Here is a 15,442-nt window from a genome sequence, read left to right as displayed (position 1 = left end):
GACATCTAGTGGAGCCCCGGCCGGAGGGAGGCCCGGCGGCAAGGCCGACAGGCACGGCGCGGGCAGCCCCACCGCGGGCCCGACACTATAAACAGCCCCGTCTACAAACAACGACCCCCTTCGAAAACAATCCCAGAAGCGGCCGAGGAGCCTCTGCCCACGCGCAGGGGCTCCCCTCCCCTGTGGCCTCAGCACAGCCACAGGGGCCTAGGAAGAGACTTCCACCTACAGGCAGGCCCACTCACTATAGGACGTCGGGCTGGGCACCGGCACCCGGCGACCCCCACTCCATCTTGCCCCCCCTTCCCCCCGTGCCGCCGGAGGGCACCAGGCCGCTCGCCGCCGGCGGCGGCACCCCTCTCGGCAGGCGCACAGCAAGGGGCAGGCAGTGAACCCCACCCCACTGGGCCGTACCTCGGCTGAGATCAAGGGGGACGTTCTCCTCACCGCTATCGTTCCGACCTGCGGGGATGAGGGAGAGACGTACGTTAGGCTGGCGGGGAGGAAGAAGCCAGAGAACGGAGGAGAAGAAGAGGGAGCAGAGGGGATAGCTGAGTACCAGCGCAGAGCGAGAGCCGCCGGGAGAGGGCGGAGAAGGCAGCCTACCGCAACGGCCTGCCCAAGCCCCTTACCTCGGATACGGATATGCCTCAACGAGCGGGCACGAAGACTCACCGCCATGTTTACGGCACCACAGTCACAACACCGGAAACCTCACCCACTCTCGCGAGAAGTCCGCAGAGCCACAGCCGGCACCCTCTCCCCCGCCTTGTAGCCACACCGTCAGTAGGAGGAGTGCGGGGACGGCCGAAGCGAGACGGTCGTTGTTATCTCTGAGAGGCCCTGCTTGGCCGCGGCTCCTCTTCTGTATTGAAGTAGTACCCTGTAGTCCTGGGGCCACTCGGCGCGGGGTGCAGGCGGCGGCCTCCTCAAGTACCAGAGAGCGGGTAAGGGCTACTGCTCCTCAGGCTTCCTGGACGGTGCTGCAGGATTCTGTCTGCCTGGGCACAACACCTGGGTCACGCTTCCGGCGCCTCTGCGAGGCAGGGTGGGCACCCGACACCTAAACGCCTACCCTGCCTCGCAGAGGCGCCGGAAGCGTGACCTAGGGAGAAGCACCGATGTCCTCAGAGCCGCGTTCGCCGCTAGGGTTCGCTGTGAGGCTTCGGCATGGTAGTATCTTTCCGCAGGCGCCTCCGGTAGCTCTGCCCCAAGAGGCCAGAATCGAGGGGGGAGGAGGGTGGAGGGCCGGCAGGGGCGAAGGGGCATCCGAGGGGGCTTCTCTTCCGTCCCCACTGGTGCGCCGGCTTCGGTCGCAGGCATACGCTCCGCCAGAAAACGTGGCAAAATGCTTTATTTTCCTGAAGAGCTTGCGTTGCTGGGAACTGACTTCCTACATAACTGTTCTATCACCACATCTAAAGATTTTTGGTCTGTCAATGAAGTTTCTCTTTGTTTTGGTTTTTTAATGAAATTTTCCCGATTACTTTTCCTTTTTTATACTGCACTTGCCTTGTGATGAGATGATAATTCAAGTGGATGCAGCATGACCACTGACATTATATACTGGATGTTTTCAGTATTCCACTTCTTAATATGTGAAGTAATTAGAAAAAGGAAAAAAATATCTTTTCATTGCTTTCTTGATTTAGTCAGTAGGTCTCTGCAGGCTCAAGTGTTGATCTATTTCTTACCTTAACGTTTGTTAAACTTACCTAATAAAATCAGTGTATGTATAAAAAAATTAACTCAAAAAGAAGTTCCACTATAAGAAACAGTATATTTGCATATACTTGCTCTTGTCCTTTTTAGGCAAAAGTTTAAATAAGCAGATATACCTTACATCATGTCCTGAAGCTTCAGACAGCCATAGCCAAGACAAGTTCTGTCACCTAGACTTCCCAAATTCTCAGGACCAAAACCATCAAACAATAATCAAATTGAAGCACAGAAGTAGCCAGCCATATAAAAAATAGCTTCGCAAGGTCAGGTAATTGTTTTCCTGTTTCGTAGTCCATCATTTTCCACTTAGCTTTCCCTCCTCTCTAAGGGTAGTCTTCAATTCAGATCCTGCATTAGTCATAAAAATCTGGTTTTATTAAGTATTCATGAATATTAAGTTTCACCTGAAAAATTGTAAATTAGCTTTTACACTGATTGGTTGCACTTCTAAAATGTTAATACTGATTTAGGAGAGTAAAAATATTTATAGAGCCAGAGTAGAAAAACAGTGGTAGTATCACTTTTAACTTTCTGGCATATCAGTTCATTGACACGCATATAAGACTCTTGTTGTAATAGGATTATGCCAAGTATATTTAGATTAAAATACCATTTTCAACAGCTTTCCTATTTCAATTTTTGCTTATTAATTAAGAAACTAATGTTCTTGAAGAACTTCATGTTTTCAAAATGAAAAAGTCTAAATAATATCTCATCCATCCATAACACAGGACCAAAGTGTATCAAACTTCCTTAAATTATTTCATCAATATGCCTCAGGGCTACCCTTTAAAATTTTATGTCCAGGAAACCCTTGACTTCCTGAAAATGCCAAATTAAGCACTGCTTCTGGTAGTAATGTTGTATCCTGTTTACTAAAAATTCTACTGTGACTAATTAATTTCAAATAAGCTTTGAAGCACCAATAAGCATTGGCCCACTATTAAACTTCTGAATTGGATTTGAACCTGTAATCTGCATGTAGCATCCTGGCCTGTATCAGGAGTAGAGTGGTGAGTAGGGCTAGGGAAGTGATTGTCCCCCTGTACTCGGCACTGGTGAGACCCCACCTCGAGTAGTGTGTCCAGTTTTGGGCCCCTCACTACAAGAAAGACATTGAGGTGCTGGAGCGGGTCCAGAGAAGGGCAATAAAGCTGGTGAGGGGTCTGGAGAACAAGTCTTATGAGGAGCGGCTGAGGGAACTGGGGTTGTTTAGCCTGGAGAAAAGGAGGCTGAGGGGGGACCTTATTGCTCTCTACAACTACCTCAAAGGAGGTTGTAGCGAGGTGGGGGTCGATCTCTTCTCCCAAGTAACGAGCGATAGGACAAGAGGAAACGGCCTCAAGTTGCGCCAGGGGAAGTTTAGATTAGATATTAGGAAAATTTTTTACACTGAAAGGGTTATCAAGCATTGGAACAGGCTGCCCAGGGAAGTGGTGGAATCGTCATCCCTGAAGGTATTTAAAAGATGGGTAGATGTAGTGCTTAGCAATATGGTTTAGTGATGGTTTTTGCCAGAGTTAGGTTGATGGTTGGACTCCGTGATCTGAGAAGTCCCTTCCAACCTAGGCAATTCTATATAAAATGCTTTGGACCTCATACTAAATGCTAGTGGCATACAGCACTTATTTCTTCCCTTATAGATACAAAGTCAGACAGACACAATGTATTTTAAAAGAACCATAACATCTTCCAACAAGGGATAATAAGAAAGGAGTAATATTTAAACTATAGCGTACTCTTTTGCCACTTTGTTCTTGCAGACACCCTTTAATAATCATAATATTTCACTTAACTCACTGGGCTCCAGTTTTCTCTTTCTTTTTATTTTTTTTCCCCAGTTATATTTGAATTATGCAGTCAAAATTACAAAATTGAGTTTGTCTCTGATAATGACACACAACATATTGCAATAATGTCATTTATAAGTGGTAGCCCACAAGGCTGCACTGAAGATACTCTGGAGTGTAGTTAATATTTGCCACAAAAAAAACCCCAGCATTAGATTTTTAAGCTCTTTGTTTAGAGCATTTATGCATTTAGCCTTAACTACCACTTAGATTTGTGAGAGCTCCCCACAAAAGAAAAAAACAAAGCATGCCACAAAATGATGGCCCTTAAAATGTCATGACTGGTATGAGTCCTCCTCACCCTGTGAGAGTAAAGGACATTTTGGGATCTGTTTTTGGAGCTTTTCCCCTGTTTTGTTCTCTCATTAAATTTGGGCAAAGAATCACAAAAGTTTAAATAAAAAATGTTGAAGGTTCCTTACCTATCAAATTTTCTGCAGATTTTCATCCGCCACTATTGCTCCTGAATATGCAGGAGGGGAGAAATGATGGGGGGGGAAGCTATTTTGTCCATTTGGAGGGGGGGAATCAATACCAAAAGAAAATTAACTTCTTCACTGGTCTGATGGCCTGTCTATGTCACAAATTACAGTTTATCCAGCGTAAGGCAGCCTCTTTGATTTATTATTTTTGTCTTAACTAGATTGTTAATTAGTGCAACCTCACATTTAAGCACCCATTCATGTAAGATTTTTCACAGCATTCTGCACTGCATAATCCTATTGAAGCTGTGAAAAGCAACAGGAGTTGATTCTGCATATGGTTAGCATATTAATTAGACCTGAGAAAAAAAAAAAACTCTTTAAAAAAACCACAGCTGTTAAGTATTTCAGTCCAAATAAATTCCAGTAAGAGGGCTGAAGCTATATATAAGGATAATTTATCATCATCTGATTCAAAATCCTTATGGCAGCAGAAACTTTTTTAAGTCTTCATGGTCCTTTATTTTGAAACTGAAGAAGCCCATTAGCGTTTTCTTTGGGCACTGGCTGACAATGGCTTGCTAACATTTTAATAGCAAATTTCTGAGATGCTCAGTGGATATCATTAGAACAGGCTTCAGTCTCTTACACGGCCAGTAGCAAGTAGCTTGCTATGAACATTCCTGGCAGTACGCAAAGGAGTAGAAAAAGGGATGAGATAGAAAAGATTTTTTATTTGTTATTTAATTTAAGCTGGTGGTAGTAAGATTTACTTACGTATAGCATCCCAACTTAAGTACTGAAAAAATCTCCACCAAATACTGAGGGCAGAAGGAAGGTATGTTTTGGCCTAATTTAAATGCTATGGGACAAACAGCATAGAATGCAAAATACAAGAATAGTAAGTCTTCTCAGTGGTTGAGTGAGTCATAAAACCTCTGCTGGTTAGGAACCTTGCAAAAAAAAATGGGCATTTAAACAGAGCAGCTTTAAAAATGAGATAAAAGTAAAAGTGCCGGGGCAGGAATGCAGAAGTAGGAGTACAGTTTAAAAGTATGAAAAGAGAAAGGAACAAGGAAGCAGAAAAACAAAGGACAGATCACCATGGTCAGAAGATCAAGGAAAAGAGGAATAATTATAGGGAACAGGAAGTAATCGAGAAAGCAAGTAGAGGAGTACAGGGAACATCTCAGGCAGTGAAAGGAGGCATTAACAACAAAAAAATAAGGATGTATTTGGATCAATACAGAATAAGAAACTGGGCTTACTTGTGTGAGCTGGAAAGCATGTGATGGTATCGTCCAGGGCAGGAGAACATGAAAGAAGCTGAGATGCAGGAGAAGGGAAGAGAGCTTGGCACAGTGTCTTTTCTGTCAGTAAGAAAAGGGGACAGGAGCCCTGGATTCTGTGTCTATGTTTTGTGTGCATTTTCCATCTGAAGTGTACGCACATGCAAATGAAGGAGCAGGCAGCTTTTCCTGCTAAGAACTTGAAAATCAGGAATCAGGAAAAAAAAGAATTAAAAGGCACAAAAAAAAAACCCAATAGTGCTGATTTTTTCTCTTCTTTATCTGTCTCGTGATGCTTGAGCTGTAGGATTTGGTGATGTTACTGAAGTAACACAAATTATAGAGTGTTTCTTAAAACCCTTGATATTCATCTAATTCACATTTCATTCATGTTTGTGTTGACATTTTGCATACTTCCTTTCTGCCTAACAGTGAACATTTTAAGTTTAAGCAATATTTCTGTGCCTATGCAACAAGGAAGAAAATAAACATAGTTTCCCATCCACAGGTAGTTTTTTCATCAATCCTCTCAATCAAAGGGAAAAGGTTTGAAATGGCCAGTTGAATCTGTCAAGTCAAGAAATGGTTACAGGACTGGTGCCACAGCCAGGGGTTCAGCTACTTAGGCCATGGGACTCACTTTGAGAAACAACGTCTACTGGGGCCTGATGGGGCCCATCTGTCAGAGAAGGGGAAGAGCATCTTCGGTCATAGGCTTGCCAAGCTTGTAAAGAGGGCTTTAAACTAGAGTTGCCGGGGGAGGGGAACCTCAATCCATCCCTCTCCTACCTGTTTGATGCCAGTGCCAGCAATAGATGCCCAGAGCCTGGAGAAGGATCACAGGTCAGCAGGAGAGCACCTGGAGTGCAGCACAAAGGAACTGCAGCCACTTCAGTCAGTAAGTCAGCTTCATCGGGGGCCCAACTTAAGTGCCTCGATGCAAATGCACATAGCATGGGGAATAAACAGGAGGAGTTAGAGACATGTGAACGCCTGCAAGGCTATGATCTTATTGGCATCATGGAGACATGGTGGGATGGCTCCTATGACAGGAGTATTGGAATGGAAGGATACAGGCTCTTCAGGAAGGACAGGCAGGGGAGATGAGGAGGGGATGGATGTGAGAAACTGGATGTGAGAAACCAACAGAAAGACAAGATGTCTCAAAGCTCGCTTGCCATAAGATTTCTGTCGCCAGTGTACGTGATAACAAAGGATGTATGTCCTTGGTTCTCAAAACAACTGTACCCTGTTTACCCCAAAAACTTGCCTGCCTTGCAAGGCCCAGCACTGCTTATGAGGCAGAGGCGAGGGGGGCTCGTGCCGCGATCATGTCTGACAATGATTGGATGAGCACAGGTACCTGCCACATTGATTAGTCAAACTACAAGTCAACAGGAACTATAAATTACTGTTGTACCCCACTGCAATTGGGACCCCTCACCATTGCGAAGGTCTGAGAATTGCGGATCAACGGAACACTGTTGAATTCCAGAGGATCGTGGAGCCGTCGTGTGGACCAACCGTGATGGTGATATACTCTTGCTGTGCTCCATAATACTGCTTCTGCTTCTCTTTTCCTCCTTTCCTATACCTCTGCCTTTTCTCTATCGCCAACTAGCATCCTTTTTAGGTAACAATAGTAAAGGTATAGTGAATGGTATCTGACCTTGTTTGTGTCTTAATTGCACCCTCGGAATCATTATGAACCCCCTCCCGGACCAAAAATCAGACTGGGACCTAACATTGGAGTACAGAGATCTTGTTAGGTTATACAGAGAAAAAATTAGGAAGGCAAAAGCCCAGCTGGAACTCAACCTGGCCATTAATATAAGGGACAACAAAAAGAGAGTCAGGGAGAATCTCCATCCCTTACTGGATGCGGGGGGAAACATTGCGACCAAGGACGAGGAGAAGGCTGAGATACTTAATGCCTTCTTTGCCTCCATCTTCAATAGACGGACCAGCTACCCCCAGGGTGTACAGCCTCCTGGGCTGGAAGATAAGGATGGAGAGCAGAACACCCCCCCCGTAATCCAGGAGGAAGTAGTTAATGATTTGCTTATGCACCTGGACACCCATAAGTCCATGGGGCCGGATGGGATTCACCCAAGGGTACTCAGAGAGCTGGCGGGAGAGCTCACCAAGCCTCTCTCCATTATCTATCAACAATCCTGGTCAACAGGAGAGGTACCAGATGACTGGAGGGTGGCCAATGTGACACCCATCTACAGGAAGGGCCAGAAGGAGGATCTGGGAAACTATAGGCCTGTCAGCCTGACCTCGGTACCAGGAAAGATCATGGAGACGATCATCTTGAGTGAGCTCTCACAGCAAGTGCAGGGCAGCCGAGGGATCAGGGCCAGCCAGCATGGGTTTATGAAAGGGAGGTCCTGCTTAACCAACTTGATCTCTTTCTATGACCATGTGACCCGCCTTCTCGATGCGGGGAAGGCTGTGGACATTGTCTACCTGGACTTTGGTAAGGCCTTTGACACCATCCCCCACAGCGTTCTCCTGGAGAAGCTGGCGAATCATGGCATAGACAAGTGTACTCTTCACTGGGTAAAAAACTGGCTGGATGGCCATGCCCAGAGAGTTGTGATTAATGGGGTGAAATCCAGTTGGCGGCCGGTCACCAGTGGTGTCCCTCAGGGCTCAAGTTTTGGGGCCAGTCTTGTTTAATATCTTTATTGATGATCTGGATGAGGGGATTGAGTGCACCCTCAGTAAGTTTGCAGATGACACCAAACTAGGTGGGAGTGTTGATCTGCTTGAGGGTCGGCAGGCTCTGCAGAGGGATCTGGACATGTTGGATCAATGGGCCAAGGCCAATGGGATGAGGTTTAATAAGGCCAAGTGTCGGGTCCTGCATTTCGGTCACAACAACCCCAGGCAATGCTACAGGCTTGGGGAAGAGTGGCTGGAAAGCTGCCCAGCAGAAAAGGACCTGGGGGTATTGGTGGACAGCCAGCTTAACATGAGCCAGCAGTGTGCCCAGGTGGCCAAGAAGGCCAACAGCATCCTGGCCTGTATCAGGAATAGCGTGGCCAGCAGGAGTAGGGAGGTGATCGTCCCCCTGTACTCAGCCCTGGTGAGGCCTCACCTCGAGTACTGTGTTCAGTTCTGGGCCCCTCACTACAGGAAGGACATTGAAGTGCTGGAGCATGTTCAGAGGAGAGCCACCAAGCTGGTGAGGGGTCTAGAGAATAAGTCATATGAGGCTGAGGGAACTGGGCATGTTTAGTTTGGAGAAGAGGAGGCTGAGGGGGGACCTCATTGCCCTCTACAACTACCTGAAAGAAGGTTGTAGAGAGGTGGGTGTTGGCCTCTTCTCCCAAGGGAATAATGGCAGGACCAGAGGAAATGGTCTGAAGTTGCGGCAGGGGAGGATTAGATTAGATATTAGGAAGAATTACTTTACTGAGAGGGTGGTCAGGCACTGGAGTCGCCATCCCTGGAGGTATTTAAGAAACGTGTAGACATGGCACTTCAGGGCATGCTCTAGTGCCCGAGATTGTTGGGGGTTTTTTTTGTGTGTGTATGGTTGGACTCGATGATCTCAAAGATCCCTTCCAACCATGAAGATTCTGTGATTCTGTGATGTTACTGGCATCATAGACAGGATTCCAGGGATTGCGAGTGCTGTTTTTACTATTTGCTTATTGTGTGTATTGGAGAAGTGCTGAAGTATTTGTGAACATTAGGAATTTGTGTTTGAATTTGTGTTTATTGACTGTTAGTGATTTGTGAACATACGTGTGTGCCTCTCGGGGATGTAAGGGGGTAGGAATCTGTGTTGAATTGGTTAGTGTGTTACGTGCGACCTCCCTGAGTGACTGCCCCCGACCTTAGTTGTGAACCCGATCTTTATTGTTGAGAACCAGATTTGAGGTTGAGAAAATATGAGTGAGAGCCTCTTACCCCCTTCGGGGTGAGATGTATTGTATAATCTTTTGGAAAAACATAATGTGCGCCCTTCAGTATCAGGTAGCAATTGGGCACAAGATAGTTGGCATAATTTGCTGAGTGTCACCGATCAAATTAGTGCCTTACAAATGGATGCGGTTTGGAAAACGGAAATCTATTATATGCACCCTCCTGGGCGCTAGCCTAGTTGCAGACGTAGAAGCTCAGGATCAGCGATGCAGTGCCAAGTCTCAAATTATACAGTCTCTGCAGACCCTGGTACAATCTTTGCAAGGACAAGTGGAGGAGTTAAAGGGGCAGTTAGATCAAGAGTGAGCTCAAGCGAGTTTTTCACAGTCCGCCCTTAAAGAACAAATCCTTGCGGACGGGAGCAGAAGAAATCCCTTATACCCTAGCACAGAATTAGGCGAAGCAAAAGCTAAATTGGATGAGGCAACAGACCCTCCTTGTTCGCTCAGGCCTCTTGTCAAAACGGAGTATGAGTTTGATGATGATCAAAATATTCCCCCACAAATTACCATTAAGGAAGTGCCTTACACCGCTGTGGAATTAGCTAAACTAAAGAAAGAATTTAGCCATACTCCTAGGGAGTCAGAGACAGAGTATGTGTGGAGAATGTTGTTGTCGGGTGGGGATCAGATACTGTTAAGTGAACAGGAAGCTGAAGGATATTGGGGCCCTGGAGTGTTTTTAACTACCAGCAATCACCAGGCTCCCTGGTCCCTATCCCAGAGGGCAGCCTATTGGGCTGGAGGTCTCAATCCTTTAAAACAAGGAGACCCCCTTGCCATCACTGGGTCAGTCAATCAGTTAGTGGAAAGTGTTCAGAAAGCGGCTTGCCTGCAAATGGTACACAACCATGAGCTCAGACCCCGACAAAAATCCCCCATGATGCTGCCAGTAGACCCCGAACGAATAAGGGGACTTCCTGAATCTTTGAAGCCAACCGGTATACAGCTGCAAGGAACCATTAGAGCATTAGAGAGAGTTGCTGCAGCCGTGGAAGGGGAAGGAATAGTACCCCCCGATCATAGAAATCCAAACCAAAGGGCATGGACATGGGGAGAAGTTGCCTAAGAATTAATTAACTATGGGCGAAAATATGGTCCTGTTAGTGCCCCCTCTGCCAAACCAGACTTGAAAGGGTTAAGATGGATGGAGTTAGAAACTCTCTTGCAGCCAGACCAAGAGAAAAAAAAATCCCTCACCAAGCCACTGGGGGGAGGGACATACCAAACAGGTGAAATGAAAATGTGTTGTGGACTATGGGATGGCGGAAAAGCATTCCCCGGGATCTGATGGATGGGTTACCGACTGACATGCTAGAAAAACTGGTTAAGGGGTGGCCCGAGAAACCTGTGGTTCCCCAAAATGTAATTTCAAGCTGGACAAAAACACCAGACGATTCTATCCCGAGTGCTCCGCTGCCCCCCCTTTTTGATCTCTCCAACACGAATCTGAATCGGCAGGAAACTAGTTCCTTCGCTTTCCGATGGTGGGCAGGGGGGGCAGAGGATGGGTGCATGTTAGACAGCTCACTATGAATCAGCGAGGCGATCTTATGATTACCTGTTTTGTAGGACCAAAGCAAATCCCAATAACGTTTTTGGTAGATACTGGAGCTCAAATTTCAGCCTTAAAAACCGAGGATGCATCCTGTAGTGGCGTGTCAGTGTCGAAGCGAAGGTTATTTGTAACTGATGCATTCGGCAATGTACAAGCACAATCGTTAGCCACGGTTAACTTGCGACTGCCGGGAGAGGAAACAACCATTCTAACATCAGTGGTTGTCGGGCTGTTCCCACTTAGTCTCTTAGGGTTGGATGTCTTGAAAGGTAGAAAGTGGACAGACACAGAGGGAGGGAGCTGGTCTTTCGGTGCCGTAGAGGTGCGACTTTTACAAACTGCTCCACTACTTCCCCCTTCAAAAATAACAAACATCAAACCCTACTCTTTACCTCTTGGGGCAGGAAGGGAATAGCCCCAGTGACTTAAAGGAACAAGGAGTTGTAGTTCCTACTCACTCCCCTTTTAATTCCCCGGTATGGCCAGTCCAAAAGACAAATGGCAAATGGAGATTGACTGTAGATTATCGAAGATTAAATGCAAATACTGGTCCATTAACAGCTGTGGTGCCAAACATAGCTGATCTCATAGCTACTATCCAGGAGCAAGCTCACCCTATTATGGCAACTATTGACGTTAAGGATATGTTTTTTATGGTCCCTTTGCAACCTGAGGACCAGGATCGTTTTGCTTTTACCTGGGAAGGGCAGCAGTATACTTTCACATGGCTCCCTCAAGGGTACAAGCATTCTCCCACATTAGCCCACCATGCTTTAGCAAAAGAATTAGAACTAATCCCACCAGGAGGAGTCAGAATTTACCAATACATAGATGATGTGCTAATAGGAGGAAATCAGATAGAAAAGGTTCAGAAAACACAAAATGGCATTATTGTCCATCTGGAGAGTTTAGGATTAAAGATTCCACCTGAAAAGGTTCAAACCCCCTCCAATGAAGTTAAATTCTTAGGAATCTGGTGGAAAGGAGGGATGATATGCATTCCTAAAGACACCCTTACCACACTAGACCAGGTAAAAATGCCTGAATCAAAGAAAGAGTTGCAGCATGCATTAGGATTGCTTGTGTTTTGGAGAAAACATATCCCAGACTTTTCTATCATTGCCAGACCTTTGTATGATTTACTGCAAAAAGGTGTGTCTTGGGACTGGACCCCTGTTCATGAAGAAGCTTTGCAGCTTTTAGTATTTGAAGCAGCGAATCACCAGGCTCTTGGCCCTATACATCCCACAGACCCTGTGCAAATTGAGTGGGGATTTGCTCAGTCAGGGTGATCAATGCACTTTTGGCAAAAAGGCCCTGAAGGCCCCCCTCGTCCTATTGGGTTTTACTCCCGCAGCTTCAAGGATGCTGAGAAACAGTACACAGCATGGGAAAAAGGACTGTTTGTAGTTAGCTTGGACTTGTGAGAAGCAGAGCATACCATCCGCCAACAGCCGATCGTGCTTAGAGGCCCTTTCAAGGTAATCAATGCTGTTCTAGCTGGAACACCCCCCCCGACGGGGTGGCGCAGAAAGCTTCGGTATGGAAATGGTATGCACAAATAGAACATTATTGTGACATTATTAAGGTGTCTGAAGGCGCTACCAAAAGCTTAGTTATTCAAGAGGACGTAATCCCAGATTGGGAGGACAATACACCCCCTCCTGTTGTGCAGGTAGCCCCCCCATTCTCAGAACAGTTGCAAAATGTCTCGCTTACAGATGCCTCTGCTAAGCGAGAAGGCAAAATCTGGAAATACCGTGCAGTTGCATTACAGATAAAGACCGACCAGAAAATAGTTACTGAAGGAGAAGGCAGTGTGCCTTCTCAGAAGTGCTCAAGTAGGAGAATTAGTGGCTGTGTGGAGTGTTTTTCAGCACGAGGCTCAATCTACCTCTCCTGTCTATATCTACACTGATTCTTTCGCTGTCTTTAAAGGGTGCACTGAGTGGCTCCCATTTTGGGAACAGAATGGGTGGGAAGTTAATAGAATACCCGTGTGGCAAAAGGAAAAGTGACAAGATATTCTAGCTATTGCTGAACAAGGGAACTTTGCAGTGGCATGGGTTGCCTCCCACCAGGCTGACGAAACTTCGTCTAGCCGGTGGAACAACAAAGCCAATGAGCTGGCCCGACTCGCCCCCTTACAAAACAAACCAATAGGGGAGAATTGGGAACGCCTCTTGGAGTGGTTACATGTGAAAAGGGGGCACATGGGGGCTAAAGATCTGTATCGAGAAGCTCAAACAAGAGGTTGGCCAGTCACCCAAGAAAATTGCCAGACTTGTATCTCAGCTTGTGGCCAATGCCGCATGCGGTTAGAAAAACATCCTCTTAAGGACAACCCACTACATATTCAAACAGGTAAAGGACTGTGGGATGCCTGGCAAATAGATTACATCAGTCTGTTCCGAAGATCTAACAGGAAATACTATGTACTAGTAGGGGTAGAAATAACATCAGGCCTAGTGCAAGCCAAGGCTTTTCCCTGTGCCACAGGAGAGAACACTATTAAAGCCTTACAACTATGGTTTAGTACCCTTCCTAAGCCACAGTCAATTCAGTCAGACAATGGCTCTCACTCTATTGCTAAAGTTGTCCAGGACTGGGCAAAAGAGAAAGGAATTCAATGGGTATTTCACCCTCTGTACTATCCTCAGGCAAATAGAATAGTGGAACGTACTAATGGCCTTCTCAAACGATTTCTCAAACCCCATGAATCAGAGTGGGACAAACGCCTTTCGGAAGCACATGTTAACAGTCGGTGGGGGGTGAACGGGTGCCCAAAAATTACAGCCTTTAATCCACAAGCCCCTGCCATAGTCCCAACAGCTTCTGCCCAGGCCACTCCAGTAAACCCTCACATTACCCTGGACAACCAGTCCTGGTGGGACTGCCTACTATAGGAGCAGTTCCTCTAGTATTGAGTACACCCCTCAACAAATATACTTGGATTGCAAAAGATGCCCTAGGCAAAGAATACAAAATTAATACTAGATGGATTATCCCATCTTTTTAGTAACTGTAAACCTGGTTCTCGTTTTGAACCGAGGATGGTCTTTTCTTCTTTTTGTCTTTCCAGGAACAGTCCACTGAAGGCTTCACTACAAGCTGCACCGAAGATATATGCAGGCCTCAATGTTTTAATCCTTTGTGTCATATTGGTAACAATTGCTTTGCTTCGCTTATGCTTTTAGGATGTATTGTACATCACCACAGAAACTGTTTTGGGCAACCTTACTCTTCACCCTTAATTTTTGGGGAAGCTGTAGTCTCATAGATGTTACTGAATGGAAAAATGAGTTTGTGACTTTAGGAAACTCTGAAGCCCACGCGTTCAACCTCACTAATTGTTGGGTGTGCAGAGGACCACTTGGTCTGGAAAGCTGGCCGTGGACCTCGGTCCCTGTTTCCTCTAAATGGCTAGTGAGCAATTACAGCAAAGACAAAAAGGACATCTATTGGGAAGAAGAAAGTTCACTGTCTCCTTGGCTAGTACAATATCCAGCTCGAGGCCAATATTGTCTGAACCGTACTCAACCGGGTGGTACTTTTGTAGGGATTAGTAGGTAATTGGACCTTCACATATGGGAACCACATGCCTCCTCCTAATGACCTTTTTGTGGTATCCGAAAAGCAATTTAGCCTCATCACCAAAGGCCCTCGATGGGCTTGGGTGAATGAATCGGGGCATGTGAAGCTGTTTTCTGGCTTCTGGTCTCCGGTAGATATAACCGTTCACACAAACTATTGGTACACACCAGAAAAAAACATAACTTGTAATTGGAGGAATAACACAGATGCTTGGTATTGCAGTGTTATAGATAGACCCCGCTGTTCCAGTCCATGGCAAAATTTGGCATTCCACAACCCTTTAGGGTTGAGTAATTCAACCTATTTTCAGGTGCCCTACACTCCCACTGGTTTATTTGAAAATGGCACCAAAGCACTAAAAAGCCACTATTAGATCTGTGGACACCATGCATACAAAATGCTACCAGCAAATTGGACAGGAACATGTTATGTTGGAGTAATCCATCCTTTGTTTTTCCTCCTTCTGGAAAGCAGTGGTAATGATCTAAGTGTTAAGCTGTACGATGACCTCACACGGAATAAGTGATCTATTGATGAGTGATCTATCAATTCTTGGAGAAGCAAGGCAGGGAGCCAGCAGAACTGCCACCTTGGACTTCCGAAGGGCAGACTTTGGCCTGTTTAGGAGCATGGTTGAGAGTGTCCCTTGGGAGACAGTCCTGAAGGGCATAGGTGCCCAGGAAGGCTGGTCATACTTCAAGGAGGAACTCTTAAAAGCACAGGAGAAGGCCATCCCCAGGTCCCGAAAAACAAGCCGACGGGGAAGACGACCAGCCTGGCTAAATAGAGAGCTTTGGCTGGACATCAGGAATAAAAGGAAAGTTTACGGTCTCTGGAAAAGGGGGTTGGTAACTTATGAGGAATACCAAGATGTAGTGAAGCTATGCAGGGGGAAAATTAGAAGGGCCAAAGCTCAAACAGAACTTAACTTGGCCACTATGGTTAAAGATAACAAGAAGAGGTTCTTTCAGTATATCAATAGAAAAAGGAAGACTAGGGAAAATGTAGGCCCACTGATGAATGAGGTGGGCGCCTTAGTGGTGGAAGACACAGAGAAGGCGGAGTTACT

General features: G+C 46.1%; 1 protein-coding gene and 1 pseudogene across 1 annotated transcript in view; one reads left to right on the top strand and one right to left on the bottom strand.

Annotated features, from left to right (window-relative positions):
• The window catches only part of LOC141476718 (rapamycin-insensitive companion of mTOR-like), a 141,137-nt gene extending 140,439 nt beyond the window's left edge, over positions 1–698 (bottom strand). Inside the window, exons 1-2 of the mRNA XM_074165523.1 lie at positions 633–698; positions 415–462 (exon numbers count right to left, since the gene is read on the bottom strand). Of these exons, the coding sequence (XP_074021624.1) occupies positions 415–462; positions 633–681 (97 nt within the window). The 5' untranslated portion in view covers positions 682–698. The remainder of the gene's footprint in view (positions 1–414; positions 463–632) is intronic.
• A 5,916-nt stretch (positions 699–6,614) lies between these two features.
• LOC141476805 (uncharacterized) lies at positions 6,615–12,071 on the top strand (annotated as a pseudogene).
• Positions 12,072–15,442: the final 3,371 nt, after the last annotated feature.

This window comes from Numenius arquata, chromosome W (assembly GCF_964106895.1).
Source record: "Numenius arquata chromosome W, bNumArq3.hap1.1, whole genome shotgun sequence".
In the NCBI taxonomy this organism is placed as follows: Eukaryota; Metazoa; Chordata; class Aves; order Charadriiformes; family Scolopacidae; genus Numenius; species Numenius arquata.
This window is presented reverse-complemented; position numbering and strand designations above follow the sequence as displayed.